The 24,378-nt window shown below is 31.7% G+C and overlaps 1 protein-coding gene across 12 annotated transcripts in view; it reads right to left on the bottom strand.

Annotated features, from left to right (window-relative positions):
• Positions 1–24,378, bottom strand: part of LOC134688455 (synaptotagmin-7-like) — a 123,851-nt gene that overhangs the window by 14,037 nt on the left and 85,436 nt on the right. For 7 of the 12 annotated variants that reach the window (XM_063549178.1, XM_063549177.1, XM_063549189.1 and 4 more), the window contains 2 exons: positions 22,762–22,794; positions 4,633–5,011 (listed from right to left, as the gene is read on the bottom strand). In XM_063549178.1, coding sequence (XP_063405248.1) covers positions 4,633–5,011; positions 22,762–22,794 — 412 coding nt within the window. The remainder of the gene's footprint in view (positions 1–4,632; positions 5,012–22,761; positions 22,795–24,378) is intronic. The other 5 variants (XM_063549183.1, XM_063549180.1, XM_063549181.1 and 2 more) reach the window with 1 other exon arrangement.

Genomic DNA, 24,378 nt, shown 5'->3' on the forward strand with positions numbered 1-24,378 from the left:
GTGTAACCATGTTGTCTGTTCTATGGTCCCGTTGTTGTCTCTCACATTTCCCATTTCCGTTCTCATTTGTATACATCATGGTCACAATAAATAATGTATGTCCAATGGAATGCCTTTTTTCAGAAGAAAACTAATGACAACACTGGAGTAACATTCCATGGTATAAAGTTTCCATTTTCTAGAATTCTTAATAAACTCTTAATCTATATAATTCTCTGTTATAAGCTAAATAGTTGAGTCACTATTGTACTAACTCATTAGCATAAGCTTAACAGTTGAATCAAAATTGTACAATGTCATTTGCAAATGAGCTCAACATATTTTCTTATCATCTTCTTATTTTCATTATCTTAATTAAACTTAAATTGGATTGTAAAAAAAGAAATTTCAACTTCTGGAATTTATTTTGAAAGTTAGAAGTTACTATTGAATGATTTTTTTTATAGCAAACATGTTGAGTAATTCTAACACCTGACTTAGCTGCGTCTTTTGAAACCATTGTTATATGGTCTTTCAAAATTTCTTAAGATTCACATTATTCATATCTGAAGAATAGTTAAGTTTCAGACATAAGATCGATATGTTTCTTGCAATACCGATATTTGATCGAATTTACACATTAAACACTTGTTTTTATATTCAATTACATTACTGCAACATCCAGAGGGTTATTGAACGGAAAAATCAACAACTTATTCATTTGAGCATGTACCTTTTAACTCAGTTTTAACACTTATGTCACATATTGAACAGCAGAAAATTGCACAGCTTGAAGTGACATTAAAATGTTAGTATGTTAGAAGGAAGAGAAGTATGGAGCTTGAGTTATGTAATTCTACAAAGACTTAAATGTTATAAGACAGAGACATATAGAACTCGTAATTCTACAATAACTTAAATGTCACATCATGTCCTGTCAGTAATTTAAGGATCAACAATTGCATTGAATATTCTTACATATGTTCTTGCTATTAACAGTTACATATCTTTTTTACTCGGAAATATGTGATTTACAGTTGAAAGTCGGGTCAAGTTTCATAATGGCGGGGTATTTTTTTGCTATTGATTGAGTCTTAAACCAAAACACAACGTTTTCAATTAATTTTAAACAAGGATATTGGAAGCTTTGGATATAAGTCTTGTACATTGCCCTTGACTGTTATCCTTTCCTGAGACGTTTCCTTCAATTCATATGATATTCAACACCCTGATCTCCTTTCCCGAGACGTTTCCTTCAATTCATATGATATTCAACACCCTGATCTCCTTTCCTGAGACGTTTCCTTCAATAAATATGATATTCAACACCCTGATATCCTTTCCTGAGACGTTTCCTCCCATTCATATGATATTCAACACCCTGATCTCCTTTCCTGAGACGTTTCCTTCAATTCATATGATATTCAACACCCTGATCTCCTTTCCTGAGACGTTTCCTTCAATTCATATGATATTCAACACCCTGATCTCCTTTCCTGAGACGTTTCCTTCAATTCATATGATATTCAACACCCTGATCTCCTTTCCTGAGACGTTTCCTTCAATAAATATGATATTCAACACCCTGATATCCTTTCCTGAGACGTTTCCTCCCATTCATATGATATTCAACACCCTGATCTCCTTTCCTGAGACGTTTCCTTCAATTCATATGATATTCAACACCCTGATCTCCTTTCCTGAGACGTTTCCTTCAATTCATATGATATTCAACACCCTGATCTCCTTTCCTGAGACGTTTCCTTCAATAAATATGATATTCAACACCCTGATATCCTTTCCTGAGACGTTTCCTCCCATTCATATGATATTCAACACCCTGATCTCCTTTCCTGACATGTTTCCTTCAATTCATATGATATTCAACACCCTGATCTCCTTTCCTGAGACGTTTCCTTCAATTCATATGATATTCAACACCCTGATCTCCTTTCCTGAGACGTTTCCTTCAATTCATATGATATTCAACACCCTGATCTCCTTTCCTGAGACGTTTCCTTCAATAAATATGATATTCAACACCCTGATATCCTTTCCTGAGACGTTTCCTCCCATTCATATGATATTCAACACCCTGATCTCCTTTCCTGAGACGTTTCCTTCAATTCATATGATATTCAACACCCTGATCTCCTTTCCTGAGACGTTTCCTTCAATTCATATGATATTCAACACCCTGATCTCCTTTCCTGAGACGTTTCCTTCAATTCATATGATATTCAACACCCTGATCTCCTTTCCTGAGACGTTTCCTCCCATTCATATGATATTCAACACCCTGATCTCCTTTCCTGAGACGTTTCCTTCAATTCATATGATATTCAACACCCTGATCTCCTTTCCTGAGACGTTTCCTCCCATTCATATGATATTCAACACCCTGATCTCCTTTCCTGAGACGTTTCCTCCCATTCATATGATATTCAACACCCTGATCTCCTTTCCCGAGACGTTTCCTTCAATTCATATGATATTCAACACCCTGATCTCCTTTCCTGAGACGTTTCCTTCAATTCATATGATATTCAACACCCTGATCTCCTTTCCTGAGACGTTTTCTTCAATTCATATGATATTCAACACCCTGATCTCCTTTCCTGAGACGTTTCCTTCCATTCATATGATATTCAACACCCTGATCTCCTTTACTCATTATGATTGAATGGTATGTTGAAAGTCTTTGATATAAAAACTCTTGATATTTGTATAAATATATAAGAACTCAACATTAGCAATGATCCATATAAATAAGGTCAAGGTCTTATGAAAAGATGGACATGTTCACTTTACAATTATTCTTTACACAATATTGCTGTTACTTTAGATTCTTCAGAATTTGAGCTTTCTTGATGAAACACTTTGTATGCAGTAAATCTATATCTAGTGTTGTTTTCCTATTCTAACACTGGGTCAATTAATACAGCTGCTAGTGGACTGGTTCCCAAGGGTACCATCAGATTAATAGTCTGTACTTCAGTGCTGACATGATTTATAACATACTTTCTTTAAATTCTCAGTTGATAAATTCAGTAGTTATTAAGAAACTTTTTAAGATTCCAATTCCTTCAGGCAAAGTTGACCTCAGAAGAATTCTGCTATTCAGAGTTTCTAGGTCTTATATTTGTTTAAACAGGTCACATATTCAATAGATAGATAGAAGTTGTAGCATTAGTGTCAATGAGACAAATCTCAATTCAAGTCACAAATTGTAAAAGTAAGCCATCTAAGGTAAAAGTACGTCTACAACACAACAAGGAGTTTTGGCTCACACAAAATAGCAAGCTATAAAAGGCCCCATAAAATGACTAGAGTAAAACCATTCAAACAGGAAAAAATTAATAATGTATGCATTTTTTGGTGGGAAGATTTCGTAAAAGGGATAAATTCACTTTCTGACTGAGGGGGTGGGGCCAAATAATCTCCATGATAATGAGATGTGCCAAAATACATTGTTGCTGCCAACGCCTCTACTGCCAGAAACAGCATACTTGTCTTGCTTTTTGACTTCCTCAAGGCAATACAAAAACCAAAAATGTTAATTAGTAATAATCAGAATTTTTTTTCTCCGCCAGAGTAAAATTGGGAGCCAATCATAATTAATGAAACCACAAGAAAGTCCAATACTATATAAATGATCCAGCCTGGATATTGTGACATAAATCTATACATTTGGTGACATCAAGACTATATCATAGCAAGTTATACTCCATGTGCACTACTGTAATGGATGTCCTCTATAGATAATATCAAAACGAATTGTCTTTATGGCTATTTGTAATTTATAAATTACATTTTCTATTTCCTTTATTTATGGTTATTTCTAAGAAAAACATGATCCTTGAAATGAGGTTATTATGAAATTGATATTTAACTGTTTGTCTATTCCTTATCTTGAGTTAGATGGATGTACGGATCCTAAAGACAATTTTGATCCCAGCAGGCATCTGTATCTTATTTACATTTTATTTCTCTTCTTTTCTGACATTTTTACATGATGTACCTATTATGGATTTTATAAATGTCAGATCTTCCTTAGATCACAATATACATGTACGATGTTAGCACCAACTAAATGTTGCAGACCTCTAAATGTTGGTTATTTATTGCAGTGTTTTTTTTACTCATTTTATTTCTATGAATCCATTTCCACAGCAAAGAGCTATTAAAGGAATTCAATCAAGGGAACCATGGCATTCAGTTGCTTATAAATTCAATTAAATCAAACCTATACTTACAAATATTAATAAAACAATATAGATATAGGAATATGTGGTATGAGTGACAATGAGACAACTCTCCATCCAAGTAACAATGTTATAGAAGTAAACATTGCTTTTTATGGGCAATTGCAACTGAAACTAACATGTGTTAAACACTTTTGTATTGCAGGAGTCTGATCTATTTAAAATTAACTCATTTTATGAAGAGTTGTGTATAAGTCTAATCCAACATTGCTCATATGGACCTCAGGTAATCTTACATAAAGTAAATGAAGGCAAGTTGTTAAAGTCCTTATTAGTCTTAGCTAAATTTATCAAATTGTACAATTATATCAAAATAGAATTCAAATCGAACCAAAGAAAATTAGCACTCATATATAAGATTTATATGCTTAAGACATTTCTTACTTACCTTCAAAGAGGAAACATTCATTCCATCGTGGGTTGAGATTGCGTTTCTTCACTTTTGTTAAAAGTTTATGTTTTTTGTCGGGTAGTAATAATATTTTAACATAAGGGTCACTAGTTCCCGAAAAGTCTTTGGCAATTAAATTTGTTGCTTGTAACACTTTTAAAGTTAATGTTAAAGTTTGAAAATCATAACTAAGTGAAATTTGTAATTTTCCTAATCCACAATCAACGCCCTCTGTAGGATCTGGTGGAGGCAACTCTTCTTCAACAACGGGATCTTCCATTAACATATTAGCGAAGTTTTTCATTCCCTTCCAAACACTGCCATTTTCTTCATCTGTACTTGTTGTGGACTTTTGTGAGTTTGATTGTGATAATGTCTGCAAAATAAAAATGTTAATATAAATCACTTTTTCAATGGTAATCTTTTATTAAATTGCTAATTTGTACCTATAATTATCTATAAGTGATACTTTCAACCTATAAACCAAATTATTTTTGTGGAAACTTTATTTTGCATTTATCATTTTTTAGTTCACTTCTCTAGTCATTAATTTTTGAAGATTTTCACAAATTCACAATGTATTTATATATATTAAAAGCCCCTCTAAGTTTGGCATACTTGTGAATTTAACTATTTTCTATTCAACTTACCATGACATTTTTAGGATTGGGAATTTGGTGTTAGGAAAAGGGTGAGGGGATCCTGAGAATAAGGAAGGAGAGGACCTAATATTTTGACACAAAATCTTTAAATTTTTTTGGAAAAAAGGGGGGGATGTCTGAATCTGCACCTTTCACAGTGCCGAACTAAGGTTCGTTTTCATTTTTGATGTTTAACACCACTTTTAAGTACAACTTTTGGACTATTTTGTGGCGGCCAGTTTTTATTAGTGGAGGAAAACAGAGTACCCAGAGAAAACCACAACTACAATAGGAAAACTGATAATCCTAGTCAATTTAGATTGGGGTCAAGTGCACCGTATGAGCAGGGTTTGAACTCACAATCTCAGTGTTGGAGAACTAAGGAATGTGTTAATTATTAAATTTTATTCTCCTTCAATACACATAAAATGAGCAATAAATGACTAATTCAAATCCCTATTAAAGGAATATTACAATAATGAATCGAAATATCAAACTCTGATCTATTCGGGAGAAATGTATGTGATATCAATCTACTACATTGACTGTGTGTGATATATGTGATTGACTTAAAGCAATGAATAAACAGAAACAACAATTGTAATTAAAGTAGGTCAGATATTAATGGTTTGTTTCTTTCAAAAGTCCAAATCCAAAAATAGTTTTAATATTTCAATTCTACAAAACATCTCTCTGATCCAATCATACACACAAAATAATTTGAATTCATCTTTATCTCTGTGATCCAGCTGAAGCTGAGAACAAATAGTAAATCTATCATAGTAATTTAACAATTGACCTAGAAATCAATGTGGAAAACAAAGACAGATTCATATTTTTAATTGTTTGATCTAGCTCAGACAACTGACTCCATTACTTTTGAATTTACTCATGGTAAACAGACCACCAAGTTGTTAAAAGCTTTGTAAACAAAAAACGATTCAAAATAATTATTATATGGAGAGATTTGCACTGATGGAAATTATATGTAGCTGACAAAATTTTAATTTTATAGAATGGGCATCTGTTTTATTGGAACCTTTTCCTGGAAAATTTTATGACATCTATTGGATTCTGTATATTTTATTGCAATTAAATATTTATGACAAATAATAATTAACAACTGATATTTAATTATCAACTATATATATCGATACATGTTTGATCAAATTTACATTTGTACTTCAATTAATACTCCCTCAATTAGCAACATCTGTAATGTAATGATTTCTAAAATGTAACATTATTTTACCAGATATTTTTTTGCAGCTTGATATTGTAAATTGGTATACAGAATTAGATCAATGACAAGCGCTGTCCAGGTGGTCAATATGGTCAGCAACCACAGAATACGAAAAAAGACAGTTAAATTCACAATGGTTTACCGGAGATTGTTTCATAATTCACCTTGGTTCACTGTCAACTTAATTACAACTGGTCACCAACTTTATATTTGAGCTTGGTCAAACATGATTGTCAAATTGGCAATGGTCAGCCACTAAAAAATTTGAGCTTGGTCAACCATGGTAACAAAAGTGGTTCATAACACCATAGTTGACCATGGTGTAAAAGCAAATCCACATTGCATTTTTCCCTTTTCCCTAAAACTTTAAAGTTTTTAACCCGACTTTCCTTGTAACCATTAACTGTTCTTTAAGTTTCAAACAATCCATCTTCAGGATTTGATAGTTGGACTAATCAAAGTCTTTGTATTGCATTGTTTATGTCTTATATTTATATTCTGCATCTTCCCATAATTTGATATGTCTTTTAATATTCTAATTCTCTATTACTTTCGGAGTTTTAAATAAAAGGCAAAAGATATATTTTTAAACGAAAAATGTTGCTGTCAGCCTAGCGAGACCTATACATATATATCAATTGATTCTTTTAAATTTCCTGAAACTGTTTCTTCACATCTCTGAGCACAATGAATTAGTTAGTGATAAGTTCATCATTAGTCATATAATACAGTATCACAATGGATCCATGCAGATTAATAATCAAATTAATTCTTAAGATACATCAAGACAAGCCTAAAGTATTTCAGATTATAGGAAAGCCAGTTTACTTCTTTTACGCTTGAACACAAGCTATTTCATATCATTTATTTCAATTTCAACATAATCTCTTGACAAATTCCAGATCAAATTAGAATGAAAAATCAAAGATCATTTGTCTATTGTTCATATGTATGCAACAGATATCTAATGAACCAACATGCAAAATTTCTAATGTTATTTGAACGGTAATATTTTTCACACAACTGTTTTTCAATTCAAGGAAAAGCTTAAGTTCTTAAGTTAATTAAGCCATGGAAAAAAGAAACAAGGCCACAGTATAATAGCACATGAAAAAAATAGTTTTTTGGGCTTCTGAAAATATCCATTATGTATAATAAAAAAAATTAGGTCAATTATATAACAATCATCATAAAGGACTCAGACAACAGAGGAAATTAAAAAAAAGCTTCATAGCTCTGTAGGGACTAAAGGCTGTTGTAATACTTCTTGGTTTTTGTTAATTTGATAATCTGAATCTGTAACACTTATCAATTATACTGGAAACCAGTGAATTGGGTTACACTACAATATATTTTATTCTTTTTTTTTTAATCAAACTTTCTCAAGTTACTAGTATATACCCAATTATCATATGACCATTGAAAGCGTGACAAAAATATTCCCACTGACATACAATTTTCACATTTCCATTTGTCAAAATGAACTTTCCCACATGTAATATCTCCTTACACTTTCATGTGTTTTCCTTTGCCTGGAGTGTCAAGAAGATCTTTTCTCACTTGTTTATTTTAACTATTACTGTCCCTGGTGTATAAAGACTATTTCCTGCTTCATTAAATATTAAACTAAAAATGTCATCTATCTATTACTGATTTTGAAATTACAATAAATTTAGTACTATTATGTTAAAACTTTAAACTAAGATTTAATCCTGATTATAACAGTGAGGGAATTTTAAGTGTATCAATCAGACAAAAACGAATATCAAGGGGTCTATAAAAAATTGTTGTCTTTAGTTGTGTCTGTCCCAAATCACAGCACCTCATAAATTGTTGTCTTTAGTTGTGTCTGTCCCAAATCACAGCACCTCATAAATTGTTGTATTAGTTGTGCCTGTCCATAACCAGAGCCTCATAAATTGTTGTCTTTAGTTGTGTCTGTCCCAAATCACAGCACCTAATAAATTGTTGTCTTTAGTTGTGTCTGTCCCAAATCACAGCACCTCATAAATTGTTGTATTAGTTGTGCCTGTCCCTAACCAGTGCCTAATAAATTGTTGTCTTTAGTTGTGTCTGTCCAAAATCACAGCACCTAATAAATTGTTGTATTAGTTGTGCCTGTCCATAACCAGTGCCTCATAAATTGTTGTCTTTAGTTGTGTCTGTCCCAAATCACAGCACCTCATAAATTGTTGTATTAGTTGTGCCTGTCCATAACCAGTGCCTCATAAATTGTTGTCTTTAGTTGTGTCTGTCCCAAATCACAGCACCTCATAAATTGTTGTATTAGTTGTGCCTGTCCATAACCAGTGCCTCATAAATTGTTGTCTTTAGTTGTGTCTGTCCCAAATCACAGCATCTAATAAATTGTTGTCTTTAGTTGTGTCTGTCCCAAATCACAGCACCTAATAAATTGTTGTATTAGTTGTGCCTGTCCCTAACCAGTGCCTCATAAATTGTTGTCTTTAGTTGTGTCTTTCCCAAATCACAGCACCTCATAAATTGTTGTCTTTAGTTGTGTCTGTCCCAAATCACAGCACCTCATAAATTGTTGTATTAATTGTACCTGTCCCTAACCAGTGCCTCATAAATTGTTGTCTTTAGTTGTGCCTGTCCCAAATCACAGCACCTCATACATTGTTGTCTTTAAGTTGTAGCTGTCCATAGACAGCCAACCATAAATTGTTGTCTTTAGTTGTGCTTGCAGTAAGTCCCAGAATCAGTACCTGTCTATTATTTAAATATCCCCTGAGGCATCATTTCTATCACTCACAATTTTACAGCAAACCACCCACATAGTACTCAATAGTTTTCATCTGCCAACAAGTTTTAGATAACAATATTTCAAAACAAATTATGGGGATGAACACCAAATGATGAGAATTAGTTACCAGTCATAATAATGATGTAAGAGTCAACACAGAAACTTTCCTGAATTATAATTCCAGAATGTAGGAGACAAATGTTGTTATTTAGAGAGAGAGAGGAATATTTAGCTAATTTTTATTAAATTGATGAAGATACAAATTGTACATGCCTTTTCAAAATAATATCTAAGGATATCACTTCCAGAGAACCAATCAAGGAAGAGAGTTATATGGAAAAATTTGAGATAAATTTAGCCTAGCTAACCCCTGTCTAACCAGTTTATTCTAATGGTAACATTTGACAAGATACAGATATTGTATGATTGACTCACACAGCAATGGTCAATCATTACACACCAATAGTTTGTACAAACATACAAACCCAGCAGTTATAACTGACAAATGATTAAATATTGTTGATTTGACTGAGAATAATGACTTTAGATCCATCAAATTTGGTGAACAATTACCAGCAATAATCCAATTATCCCTCCCTGGAATAAATTGTATGATATTACCATGTTCTACCAGAATCTGATATGACAGATATCAATAAGGAAGACTAATTCAGAGTTTCAAGTGTCAAAGTTAATCTTAAAACGTAACCAACGTCATGTTACAAATGAAAAGACAATTTACGTAACACTTCGGAACTAATTTGAAAGCAGAAATGCTTTTTGGAAATGAAATTCTGGATGATGAATTTAAATGTTAAATGTTAAAACTTGATGCTTAATGCTGAACTTTTATAGATGTATTTACACTTTTATGCACATTTATCCACCATTACATAAAATCAAACAAGATTCCATAAAATTTGACATCACAATATAAAAATTTGACATCACAGTATAAAAATTTGACGTCAAAATTAAAAAGAGATTGTTGCTTGACGTCAGAAGGTTTAATTAGGAGCTGATCTAAAGGTCATTTAGAGACAAAATTTAGCTTAATACCCCAAGTGTAGAACTAAAAAAGTTTAATGAAGAAGTTGTGTTCCCGTAAACCAAGACCATATTTTAATGCTTTAACTTATGACAAGAGAATTACTGAAAGGTTTGATCTAAGTTATCATGTAGACCTAATTTGACATGACTAAAAAATCAGGATGTTTAAGCTAATCACTGATGTAGCTCCAATGAAAATTACCATTAACTGATGTATTAGTATGGGTTTAGTCATTGTTGAAGGCTGTACTGTCAGTGCCCTAATTTGTTGTTGACATAGAATATTAGCATATTTTTTGGTCTCTAGTAGATTTGTGTCTCATCAGCAATCATATTGTCCTTCCATTCACCTGTGTAATACTTAGCCCAGTCTCTTGGTAATTCTAGTATCATCACAATGTAAGCAGATTACTTATTGGCTGAGCCACCTCATAATGTTCCAAGAGAATTTTTCAGTGACGTCACACAGTGTCAAGCCTTTACTTTCTTCAAGCATTGAACTTATCTAAGATTTTTGGCTAACAAGTTGGATTTCTCATCATAACTTTCTTGTAAAAGAGAAAATCCTTATCGCAATGCCAACAAAAATAATACTTGATGTTATTATAAGTCATATACAATTCATTGTAAGACTTCATTTTTTTATACTTTGTTTCCAACATATGAATTAGCATTGAAATTGATTTTCTTTAAGAATCTTTTCATATAAACTGTAATTAATTTCTCAATATTTTCAGAATCTTTTTAGATCAATTTGGAAGCAAGTACGTATATCATTAAAAAGCTTCATCTCAAAAATGCCTAGTTTTTATCTTGATTAATGAGAAAACGAATCATAGTTTGTTAAAGTTTACAAGACATTTTAGGTCTTATTAGTTGAGCAATTATTGTAGACATTATTTCCATTCGTAATATTCAACAACTTCATGAAATTGAGAATGGACAATGTGTCAAAGAGACAACTCAGCCATAGAACAGAAGACTATCTGATTGGGTCTTCAACACTGCCACAAAATATCCCACATAGGAAGTCTTTTGAAAAACTTTTGTTTTGAAGCTTTAATAATTGAAAATGTCATAATGCCTGAAATCAAGTTTTCATGTTGAAAATTATATTATATTCTAAACTAATTTTATCACCAGAAAATAACAATAACAATAAAGTACATCTGTAATCAAATTAAAATTTCTAAAACAAAAGTCAATGACTAAAATCAAAATTTAATTCAAAGTTTCTTTTATTTCAATGCTTTTTAAAGTTGGAACCTTTCACATAAAATAAATCTTGTGTTAACATACTTATCAAATTATATAATACAAATGAAACTAAAAATCTGATGAATTCAACCACGTGAAACAATTAGAAAATAACGGAAATTTGATTTGATCCTAGATTTTGAATTTATTGCTGAACAATTAAAGGAGAGTGAATTTGTGGGTCTAATGGAACACTTGGGAATTCTTTAATCAATTATGTGGAATATTCATATCCAGCGGTGTTGATGCGTAGGCTGAAAGAAGTTATAAGCGTCAGTGAGTTAACCTGCCAAGGAAAAAAACAAGTCTTGCCACAAAATAGAGTTGAAATAAATCAAAACTAAAGAATGATAGAAAATCGAAACCACTTGTTGTTACGACAGATGAAGATCAAAATATATATGCATACGCATTAATACTTTTTATTTTATTTATCATGATTTATCAGTATGATCAGCACTGTCATCTCTTAATGAAAGATGGATCTTGAGTATATATATTTCTTTGGATTATAATTTTGAGGTTTTTAATATGCTTTAGACAATACAAATAAAAAGGATGTCACCATTCTTATTTTCTTGCCATAAGTAAAACATTCCTTCATAAGAAATCATTTTATTTGAGTTATCTCCCTTTAAAGGATAAGTTGAGAAATAAATTCAAACAAAAACAAATAATTGGATACTTGTTAAAAAACTTGCTGTATAGCCAGTCAAGGTCGTTAAAAACTTCCATTTTTTGTTCTGCAAAAGGCAGTAAGATGTTGACCTTCAAATATTTTGTTATTTTTGTGCTATTTGGTGACTATAAGAACACAGACACTCTAACAGACTCAGTAACAGGACATAAAAGGTCAAAGATTAAAATAAATCCTATAGAATCAAGCCACAATAGTTAGTCTATTATGGGCAGCTTTAATCAATTCCACTAGCAAACTAAGTAAAAGATAAATTAAAAACTAATTAAAATCGTGGAAGGATACCTGCAGCAGAGATTTACAGCATCAATATCAATAATGATGATGCAGGTATCCTTCCATTATATAAATTGCATACTGGCATGTATTCTGAATGGATTGAAAATGTATGCAATGTGCTGCAATTAATGGTTATTTTACCATGGAAATATGAACAAATAAAACATGCAATAATTGACTATACAGATTTGTTTTAAGGATGTTGCGTAAATGTTGAAAAAAAATTCATATTTGCATGATAAAGAATGATTGCAAAATTATTTTAGCAGTCTCTAGGTTATGTATATATCCTTCATGCTTCTAATATTTTAAAATACCAGATTTTCCAGCAATGGTCTAGATTATCAACCCTGTCATCTGAGAAAGACACATCAAATCTCATCATGAATCACACAATAAAAGTGTCTGTAAAATGTCAAAAAATGTTCTGTTAATTTGTATTGAGTGTCCTGATATTTCATTTATCTGATAAAACTTAAGAGCTGTTTTTGTCTTGTGAACTCTGAGGCAAACACAAACGTGCTTCTGAATAAAGCTACCACAGAGAAAAAGCATCAAATGTACTTTAATTTCCTCATTTAAAAATTTTGTTTGTTTTTGGTCCCTACAGATACAGACCTAGACATAATAATGTTACATAATTGACTCTAATGTTTACTTAATTATCTCCTCAAATTAATTGATGTTGCCATTGAAGTAAACTACTCCATATAATACAATGGAGCTAAAAATCAAATTATATAATGCATAGAACATTTAAAGAATGAAATAATCGTAGAATCAGTGAGGAATCCTAAGTCTGTGGTATCTACTTGTTCTATCATTACAACTGAAGTAGTAATAGGTTTCTATATAGTGACAATCAATCATGGGTAATTAGTTAAGATCATACAGGTGAAACTGTGATAAAAATCATCAGTAAAACCTACTTCTATAACACATTAATATCATCTTCAAAGTAACTTTGAAGATATTCTAGATGAGTTTGTTGCATTTACTGAAACAAATCCCAGGTAAATATGAGAGCTTCATGCAACAAAGTATCATATCTTTTCAAAGTTTTGAAGACTGAAAAACTGAAATTACTGAAATAAAAGTATTGAAGTGACTTATTATCAACATAACTTACAATGTAGCATTTGATATCTGTTTAAAAAATTTATGGCTTCAATTTGCATATTTTGAGAAGAATATAAGTGCCTTTGATGAACACAATAATCCAACAGCAGGGTAATAACTTATTAGATCAAAACAAATTGATAGTAACCAAGCAGCAACACTTTGTCATGATATCTTGATAATAACCCAGCAGCAATAAATTGCTGTAACACATTGATAACCCATTGCAAGCAGCAACACATTACCATGACACATTGATAACCAATTGCAAGCAGCAACACATTACCGTGACAAATATATAATAAGCCAGCAACAACAATTACCATGACAAATTGATAACCATTTGCAAGCAGCAACACATTACCATGACAAATGAATAATAACCCAGCAGCAACACATAACCATGACATATGAATAATGACAAAGTAACCCAGCAGCAACACATTACCATGAAATACGAATAATAACCCAGCAGCAACACATTACTATGACATATGAATAATAACCCAGCAACATGACATTACCATGACATATACATAATAACCAAGCAGCAACACATTACTATAACAAATATATAATAACACAGCAGCAACACATAACCATGACATATGAATAATAACCAAGCAGCAACACATAACCATGACATATGAATAATAACCCAGCAGCAACACATAACCATGACATATGAATAATAACCCAGCAGCAACACATTACCATGACATATGAATAATTACAGAGAAGGCAAACATTACCATGACATATGAATACTAACCCAGCAGCAACACATTACCATGACATATGGATAACAAAGCAACAACACATTACCATGACATATGGATAACAAAGCAACAACACATTACCATGACATATGGATAACAAAGCAAAAACACATTACCATTAAATATTGATAATAACATACAGCAACACATAACCATGATATATTGATAGGATAACACCCAAGCAGCAACTCATTATAATGACATTCTGATATTACCCAAGCAGGAACATATTGCCATGCCATATTGATAACTATATAACACAAGCAGCAACACATTGCAATGTCATATACAACCAATCAGGCAGCATAATTATGAAATTATGATCATGAGAAATGCAACATATATCACCACATATACTATAACTTAGAGCAGTATTTCAGAACATGCCATTTTATGAATCACAGAGTTTTCAATAAGTAGAAAAACCTGTATTAACTATTGGTTTATCAATCTCTACCAGGAAACAAGATTTATTTGTAAAATGTCAAGTAATTTAAGATTACTCAACTAAGTCTTTTAAAGACAATCACTCTGCTATTGATTGAAACTCAAAGTTTTTATTAATTATCCTCTTACAGATTTTAATCCACTATTATGAACAGGAAGTAACGTTGTCTTATTAATGACATGTAGAACTAATGATATTGTAGGAAAAGATATTGTGATTGAGGGATGGAATGAATAAAATTGAGAATGGAAATGGGGAATGTATCAAAGAGACAACAACCCGACTATAGAAAAAACAACAGCAGAAGGTCACCAACAGGTCTTCAATGTAATGAGTATAAAATATATACTAGTTCAGTGATAATGAACGCCATAACTAATTTCCAAATTGTACACAAGAAACTAAAATTGAAATAATACAAGACTAACAAAGACCAGAGATTCCTGACTTGGGTCAAGAAAAAATTGTGGCGGGGTTAAACATGTTTATGAGATCTCAACCCTCCCCCTATACCTCTAGCCATGATATTGTAGGAAAAAGATACAATGAAGACTTGCTGAGATAGTATATATCAAAGTATCATGTATATTCCATGAAGAATGTCCAATGCCTGTCATTCAAAGACATCCAAATCTTGAATTATTACCATGAAAAAAATTTCTAAAACAAAAATAAAATGTTTGACAGAACTAAAACTTATAAAAGTCAAATCAAATATTAAATATAGCTATTTTCAGCAATCTTTGTTGCATCCATTTGTACAGAAGGGTTGTTTTACACAAAAAGATACCCTGCCTTTACTGTAAAATGTTTGTTATTCAGAAACTTCCTTGGTGTGACTACCATATGCTCCCTGTCATGTATAAAAGCATATACTTATCCAGGAATTGCTTGTTATAATTGATGTTTTCCTTAGCTTGATGTGACTACAATTATTGTGTATAACTTGATCGTTTGAAAAAAAGATTCAACCCTAAATAATTTCTCTGATTTAGGGCCAATACACAAGTTGATCTTGTCAAAATAAAATGTTTACAAGATTCTATTAATGAGCCATCAATATCATTCATTATTATTCAACCATTTTTTTACAAAAACGTCAGAGAATTCATCACTCATGCTATAGATTAAGCTTAATTTGTTATAAAATTTAATTAACAATCAGAATCTCTGTCAAAAGAGGAGCATGAGGTTTAATTAGTTATTCAGAGATCAGCATTTCCACAGAGCCAATTTGCAATTTTTTGCTGTTGTATAAAGCATGTATTTCAATGGACAAGGTTAGAATCAATATAAAAACTTTTAAGTGATTAGAAGAAATGAGAAATGGTACCTAATTTAAGAAGACTTTATCCGAAAACTGACAAAACAGGACTTTTTTTTATATTTTTCTGCAATGCTGTTGTCAAATACGTGAAGTTACATGTGTCATTTCCATTACAATATAACATTCTATGTGAGTTTTTATATCAAACGTTTTGATAAGTTCAGACAAATTACCACTTCATCAAATATTTTCTTAATAAATCATCTGCCAGACGTTATGGTTGAGTCAATACAACAATATGGAATATACTCAAACAGAACTGAGAAACGAAGGACCAAAATGTTGAATATATTAGTTGAATATATTAATCTATTAGAATTCCTATAATTTGCATATACTTCATTTCACAATAAAGTTCAACAATCTAAATGATTTAACTCAGTAAATTTATGGTGTTTTACTTAATGATGTTCTTGGTAGATGTTTTATTGTAAGCATGAAATTTTATTCACAACATTTACATAATCACGACTTCCCTATTGAGTGAACTATATATGAGCTGCGTCTGAGTGGCGGATCCAGGGAGAGGGTTCTGAGGGTTGGAACCCCCTTTTATTTGGGACAATCAATGCATTTGAATGAGGACAAATGGATGCAATCCGTCCTTTATCCTGGGTTGATAACCCCCCTTTTTAAAATGGCTGGATCCACCCCTGTGCGTCGGATAGAAATGGACCTTTAATGCAGTGCATTATAAAAAATTACTTTTGTTTGGATTTTATATATATTCAATTTATAAACAGTTACAGGCTTTTCATTACTATATTTGTAACCCCAAAAAGTTTAAATTGTGATGTATTTTGATGTTCACTTGCAAACAGTTTATTTCTATCATATACATGTATTATAGATTAATTATGTTCCCCTTTAAGATTTTACAATTTGTTGTTGTGTTGCTGTATCATTGATAACTACAGTCCCCTTCTTTTATTCTTATCAATTTGTTTTTACTAGATAATATATGATCAATTTAATGATCTATTGTGGCAATCCTGACCATAAGTCCAAGTTGTACTACCCAATACTTATGCAACATTTCAGTTGTCCATTATATAATTAACTTGTGTTAGGTTGCTGTCTAAATACAATCTTTAATTGACATTGTCAGACAGGCTTCCAACTTAGTTTCATGCGACTGTAATAACTGCTGTAATGACTGAGAACAGAAAGTAGAAAATGCATTCAGAACCCTTTCACAAATGTTAAGCAAATCAAATCAATTAAAGGAAATAAATATTGCAGCAGCCGTTAAACAGGAAATAATTACATTAAATGGACCATCATATTGTTTGGTTACAGAAATAAAATCTCCCTGAACATTGCATCTATTTCATTCCATCAAATTACACTTTCCATTGATTCCTGAGGAATCTTTGTACTATACATCAATATACTGATGGTTAATACAGGCTTCAAAGAGAACCAAAGACCAATTATCTGACAGACAACAATAGGACAGGAAGACCATGTTTTCCACAGACAAACAACATAACAAACCATATGTAAATATCATTTCAGATACAACTTTACTACACTGTGTTCAAACAATACTAATTGAAAAACTGGGCAAAATATTTTCTTCTTGGTATTTTTTACAATCTAAAAACATAAGTCATTTTGAAATAATCAATTTTTATCAGTCAATGGTTGTGTTGAGCAAAACTGTTCTATTATATGTAAACATTATTTAGGGATTTAGAACTCACTAACTTGGCAGAGCTTATGACTTTGTCTTTGAAAGTGGTTAATAAGAATTATGGCCTTTAATACTGAGTATGAATGGTGCTGTAGGGAGGTGATATAAAATCTGCTTAAATCTACAATTAACTTTTGACAATGTTGGATAGTTGTTTCATCTCCAATGAAACAACTTTATGAGTTAAGGAAATGTGGTATGATTGCTGACATTAGACAAGGATAAAGCCTCATCTCCTTAATATATAACGTTTCATTGAAATGACTAAACATGTGATTCACATAAAGTTGCATTCAATGGTAAATGGGGCAAAAATAATTCCCCTTGCAACCCAATCTATAAGAATTAGAGAATAATATGACAGGATTTTTCTGCATTTGTGTGTTCAAGAATGCTTTTTTATTTTGTTTGAATTAGTGAAGGGTAACACCTTGTCAAGTTCTTTAAGCATTTGGCATATTTTTGACAAAGAGATAGGAGAAAAGTGATCAATATCAAAATTGGAGAATGGGTTTATCATGAACACAGATGATGCCCCTCCTTCATAATAGCATTATAAAGGGACATAACTCAAGAATGATAAAGGTGATGCCACCAGATTACTAACTTGATCTGTGTTTTGTTTTACAGGTAATATTTGTTATGAAGATTGTGTATTAGTTTTAAAACATTTGATTGAAGCAAATTAAAGTTAGAAAACAGAAATAAGGAAACCAATTTTGGGGACATTGTCACAGCAATTGACTAGAGCCAACCAGTCACACTTAATGCTCCCTTCACATAGGGGTGGGGCATTAAAAAACGGCCAATCATAGATAGAACAAATCAATGGCTTCTAGTATAACCATAATGTGACCACTTAGTTGTTGTCCAACTAAAAAAATAGAAACATTTTATAAATGATATTCTATACACTACTCCTGAAAGAATTATTAGACTATGTGGTGTCATTATTCCACTCAATGACAACGGATCAGAAAAAAACAACTAAATAAAATCTACTAATTATAACTTCTATAAAGTTAATGAAAGTCAGCTATATAATATTTAAAGTAGATCTGAAATCTTTCATCATCTTTGATTGTCAAATAGCAGAACATATAATTCGTCTGGATATTTAATGAATTATGCAAATATGGAGACGTAATTCTATATTTTCACTCAACATAACAAAACAAGGAGTTTCATGTAATTACTGTTATAAACAAGAATATGTCTGAGGACATGAATGTCTAGCTAAAGCTTTGCAATTTTTTAAGTTAAAAAGGGACATAAATTTAGAACAGTATTTGACTAACAACCAAAATTCAATCTCTGTCTGTGTTTTGTGGTTTTAAGCATTGGTTATGAGTTTCATTAAATTTGGATGAGACAAAGATAAGTAAGTGTGGAAATGAAAAAAAAAATGCATTTTGCAAGTTATAAAGGGGCATAACTCTAGAACAGAAATTGACTCACTGATAAAAAATTGGAAGTCCGTCTTGGAGTTTTTTTTAATTCACAACATTGTGTTTGAGTTTAATCAAATTGGCATTGAAGCAAACTTAAGATAAGAGTGGGGAAATGGAAATGGGATAGACAGAAAGACTGACAGAAAGAGGGAAGGAAAGAGTCAGAGAGTTAAGGGTAAATCACTGTTCACTAAATGCCAACCATTGCTTCAGCAGGGGCATAAAACACCTTTCAATGTAATATTAAAAAATAATCCCTTTTAATAAGTTTTAATTTTAAATTCATCAGACTTACAAAGTATCTGACTGAAATATTAGGCCACTGGGACTCCAAGATTGGGGTTAAACTTAAAAGGATACATTATGGTTAAAAACCCCAATATAGGACTATATAAAAAAGAAGATGTGGTATGATTGTCAATGAGACAACTATCCACAAAAGACCAAAATGACACAGACATTAACAACTATAGGTCACTGTACGCCCTTCAACAATGAGCAAAGCCCATACTGCATATATAGTCAGCTATAAAAGGCCCCGATAAGACAATTTAAAACAATTCAAATGAGAAAACTAACGGCCTTATTTATGTAAAAAAATGAACGAAAAACAAATATGATTTCTTACTGCAAAACTTATTGACTGCATGACACTGGCAGGTTGAATGTGTGTTATTAGACTGTTTACTCCGTGTTGTATAAACGTGACCTTGAAATATAAAAAGGAATATGACCATGCTAATACTCTGTAATTACAGCTTACAGCCACAATGTTAGTTTCTTATTGATTCAAGGTGATATAAAGGAAATTCTCATTTCTTACTCCATCACTCACAGTACAGTTCTATCTAACAATATCCGTTATTGCCTTTTCAGAAATCATCCAATTTTATCGTTTTTCCCGTATTTTAACAGCTGGAACACATGATACTGGACATTTAAGGATCATAACTTTACTACAGGAGTGATAATGGCTGGCACTTACACAGAAATAACCCATAATGTATTTGTAGTCATATTCACCTTTTATGTCTTTTTATGTAACCTGGTTGGAGTTCAATTTAAGTGATTCTAAATGGCTCTAATGACATTATTATAACAGCTAAGAATGTGTAATCCAGTTTGTTAGGATTACAACAGTTTCCTGTTCTGCTCTTAATCCCTTATATATGTGCAGTTTCCTTATCTTTACACACACCATAAGAGATTAAACTGGAGTCAAATTTAAACTAAATGCTTAAAGTCAAGTTGTGAGGTTGCATTTTGGTAAATAAAGAAAACGCAATTTCCCATAGAAACTTCTTTATGTCCCATTTTAATATGAAGTTTTGTAAAGAATTATATATTACAATGGAAAGCTCAAATGCACTACTATGTTTTTCAAAGGTCAAAATTTAGGGCTGTGCTGCATACTCTCAATGTACCATAATGCCTCGAACTTCTAAGAGTTTAAACTTATAATAAATATCTGTACTTATAACCCCTCCCTTCACTTTGGGTCTTTCTCAGCATTCAATTTGCAGCCACTATTTATGTTCACTTATACTGGTGAAATTGTCAAGTTATGTCTCTATCAGAGATCCTATTTGGAAATACATAAACAAAACAATATATCTATGAATATCATATATCTCCCCAAAAGAGGTGTGGTTTGTGAAACAGCTGTTTTTACAAAGTGCAATTAACCTATACTAAATACTGTAGTACTGTAGTAAAATATTAACTAAATACTGAGAGTCAAATATGGATCAGCATGGTCAAATGAACTCAAAAACATGACAAATCCCTTACTCGCAGCATGCATATTAGGTTTTTTTACTCTAGTTCACTTTAAAGACCCTTGAGTGTTTTCTAATGATAATGTTGTAACTGACTAAATGGCTTCTAACTGTTACAACAAATAGATTAGTACCTGTACTAAAAGTTCCAAATGACCATCTCATTCAAATGATTTAAATAAATTTATCCTGACAGAACTATTAATTATTTATTAGTTGTAATTCAGGCTTTGAACTAGCTTTCAGTAACTGCCATTACTCTTATTTCACTTTTTTTGTCTTTTGTTTTGATGTTTGTTGTGTTTGTGACTCATACTGATCTTTTGTTATAGACCAATAGCAACTGTTTTTTACAGTTTGTTCGTACATATAGCTGTTATACCACTTACGAGGAAAGGTAACACCTGGCCACCGAAAGTGTTATTATTGTAGAACCTAGGTGGTTGAGTGGTCTAGCCTGTTGGGCCAAGCAACATGGTTTGGTGTCACAATATCTCAATAGTTTGAGGTCTTATCCCAGCCAGGGAAGAAAAAAAAATTTGAGAGAAACTTCCGCAAATTTACAGATCTAACATTGTTAGGATGATATTTAGACAAATTATATATACAGAATGTATTTTCAGCCTTGTATCACATTCACTTCTGGTGATCCGATGGATAAAATCTGTTGTAGAGTCGTCACGGGTTCAGATGTTCTTATTAGAAAATGTTCAAGTAAGCATAATTATGATTAATTTTTGCATATTATTTGGTGATATTTCAAATATAAAAAAAGTGATGAAAGAAAGAAATATAAGCGTGACAGTACACTTTCTTGTTTTCAAACTAAAAAGCTGAAGTGATCAAATATATGAATTTTGATATACATGTGAATCCCTTAAAATGGGAAAAAAATTAAAAAAATTGCACACTATTAATATTTATAAAACCATGTAACATTGTTAAGTTGCCTTCAGTTTGAAGTTGGAACAATCTAAGTATCCAAAAAAATCCAACTTCTGACCAGCATTTAAATACCAGAATGGGAACTATAAGCAAAAATTAAAACACTTTGATAGTGTCAGCCATACAATATCAAAACCAAGTTTAACCAACCAAAGTTTGTTCCTAATTGTTTTTTTCAATCCCCCTTTTTTATCTGCCCAGCCATAATCATTCATTTTCATTTTGTCTGAGATCCCTGTACTTTATTGCTCTGATATCCAAAAGTTAATTTGGTCAAATTCCTCTACTATATATAGTGTCAAATGCCTGTACTTTATTTGGTCAGGTCAAACCCCATCGGTACTTTATTTGGTCAAACCCCTGTACTATATTTGGTAAATTCCAGTACTTTATTTGGTGAAATTCCTCTACTTTATTTGGTCAAATCACTCTTCCTTATTTGGTAGAATCCCTCTACTTTATTTGGTAGAATCCCTCTACTTTATTTGGTAAAATACCATTACAAGTAACAAGGCATTGTGGAACATTAAAGGGATGTACAGTATGGTTATTAAATGGTGCAGAATACATAGAACTTATCAACTTCAAACTATGTGATTATAATCATGTAAACTGCATGGTATATATAATATATAAAGTGTGCAAAATATACCTCATCTTGTAATTGGACAAGTCTAGAGTCTCTCTGTAAATACAATACAAACAAATTAACTATTAAAGACATCTAATGTGTAGTGCTAGTTTACCCTTGGATTCGAATCTCCAATGCTTTATCATAGTGATAATCTTAATATCTACAGAGATTTTACATGGAATCTATGGATTTATATGGATATTTATGAGAAATTTTTCCGATGAATATATTCCAATTATTATCCTAAGTTACCAGATGACTCCAGTGATCTTGAAGAAGCACTTGTTTATGAGCATGTGAACCAGTATATAAAGGTAACCAGTACTAGGCTAAACCTAAGATTCTTAAACTGATATAATCTACATCATATGGATGGGACATTTCAGTGCTTGAGCAAAAGATGTACTGCTAAATGAATAATCAGAGAAATGTGAAGTGTATAATTTGTAATGTGTAAAATGTCAAGCAAGTCCTAAATAATGGTTGAAGGCAGCCAGCTGGACATTGCACTCCATACAAGGTTAATTTTCTGAGACTGACCATAACGAGAGACAGAGAGTAATGTAATTAAGTACTACCAGATAACAATAGATGAGACTTGTATAACTATTCATCATACTATTATCTGTTACATCACCTCATTAACATCTATCACCCATCACTACAATGAGTTAGTGTCTGGAGCTGGATGACAAGATTTATACATCATTAATGGACAAGATGCTATATATACTATAGGTATCAAAGTACAACAATGAAAGACGAAACATTGGACAAATATGAGATACAACTTCTCAATAATAACAAACTGTATTGCTTTGACTAATTAAATCAATTTTAAAAATATGAAAAATGTGAGCGGAAACACATTCATTGTAGATAAAATTTACCACAATTTCATCAGTGAAGTAAATAAATGTTTCAACAAAATGCTAGATTCCAATAGTAGTTATACAACTGCTGAATATTAAAGCTGACCACCCAAGAACATAATTACTCACATCCCATTGTTTAATGGACACGCAGTTTAAGAAGTGACATTGATACGCAGTTTAAGAAGTGACATTGATACGTTACCTGCATGTCTTCATAAGTAGCAGTGATTTCAAAGACTTGACAAGCTGAGTAGTGGACTAACCATGGAGCATTTCAATTAGCAATGTCAGGTTTTCAAGGAAAAATGAAATAATGAAAATCAATGGGCAATGGTGACAACTTATTCATAAATACTATTGATTGTATAAGATAAACAACTGTTGCAGTATTGCACTTAGTCCTTTATACTTCAAAGCCACCTGCTTATTTTCTTTTTCACTCTATCAATTAGCAACAGTACATGTATATTGACTCTATTTGTAAAGGATGACAGATTACTATTTAGTAAAATATATATATCTGAGGGCCAAACATAAGTAGGTTGACTGACTGAATAGGATCCCCAACTGGTAATAAAATGATTACTTCTTACATATGAAGAAAAATGTAGATATTAATCTATATAACAATTCAATAGTCATTGAATGGCCTTAGAAATGTATGTACAATTGGGTAACAGATGCTATAATAACAATGTAAATGCTCTCTGTTACAACTTATGTATTAAAATTTTAGAATAATAAAAACGTTGATATTCAA

Source organism: Mytilus trossulus, chromosome 10, assembly GCF_036588685.1.
Source record: "Mytilus trossulus isolate FHL-02 chromosome 10, PNRI_Mtr1.1.1.hap1, whole genome shotgun sequence".
NCBI classification, from domain to species: domain Eukaryota; kingdom Metazoa; phylum Mollusca; class Bivalvia; order Mytilida; family Mytilidae; genus Mytilus; species Mytilus trossulus.